Source organism: Malurus melanocephalus, unplaced genomic scaffold (assembly GCF_030028575.1).
Source record: "Malurus melanocephalus ecotype Western Australia unplaced genomic scaffold, MMel_1.1 scaffold_960, whole genome shotgun sequence".
In the NCBI taxonomy this organism is placed as follows: domain Eukaryota; kingdom Metazoa; phylum Chordata; class Aves; order Passeriformes; family Maluridae; genus Malurus; species Malurus melanocephalus.
The window spans coordinates 218-933 of NW_026624192.1; the positions used below are offsets into that span (position 1 = coordinate 218).

The 716-nt window shown below is 65.6% G+C and overlaps 1 protein-coding gene across 1 annotated transcript in view; it reads left to right on the forward strand.

The window, feature by feature from the left end:
• Window positions 1-257: 257 nt before the first annotated feature.
• Window positions 258-716, forward strand: part of CD276 (CD276 molecule) — a gene marked incomplete at its 5' end in the record, with an annotated part of 4,632 nt that continues 4,173 nt past the window's right edge. The window contains one exon of the mRNA XM_057386389.1: window positions 258-707. Coding sequence (XP_057242372.1) covers window positions 258-707 — 450 coding nt within the window. The remainder of the gene's footprint in view (window positions 708-716) is intronic.

Genomic DNA, 716 nt, shown 5'->3' on the forward strand with positions numbered 1-716 from the left:
CTGTGGGGACAATCAGGGCTCCGTGTCACACGGTTGGGTGACCGTGGGTGCTGCTGGCACCCCAAGGTGCTCCCAGTTTGGTGACGGATTTGGGATTGTCCCCTCCAGCGGGGCGGGTGTGGCTGGGGAGATCCTGAGATGCCACCTGCCCATAGAGACAATCTGAGATGCCACCTGCCCAAGTGTCACTCCCTTGGGGACAATCTGAGATGCCCTGACCCYGTGTCYCCATRTCSCYCTGTYCCCATGTCYCCTAGGAGCCCTGGAGCTGTGTGTCCCGGAGGAGCTGGTGGTGGCCCTGCTGGGCTGTGGTGACAATCTGAGATGCCCTACCCACATTGTCCCCTGTCCCCTAGGAGCCCTGGAGCTGCGTGTCCCCGAGGAGCCGGTGGTGGCCCTGCTSGGCCAGGATGCCACGCTGAGCTGCTCCTTCTCTCCCGAGGCCGGGTTCAGCGTGGCGCAGCTCAGCCTCATCTGGCAGCTGACCGACACCAAGCGCCTGGTGCACGGCTTCTCCGATGGCCGTGACCACCTGGACGCCCAGGCCGGCGGCTACGCCAACCGGACAGCGCTGTTCTACGACCAGCTGGCCAYGGGCAACGCCTCGCTGCTGCTGCGCAGGGTGCGCGTGCTGGATGAGGGCAGCTTCACCTGCTTTGTGCGCGTGCAGGACCACAACAGCGCCGCCGTCACGCTGCAGGTGGCAGGTGGGACAC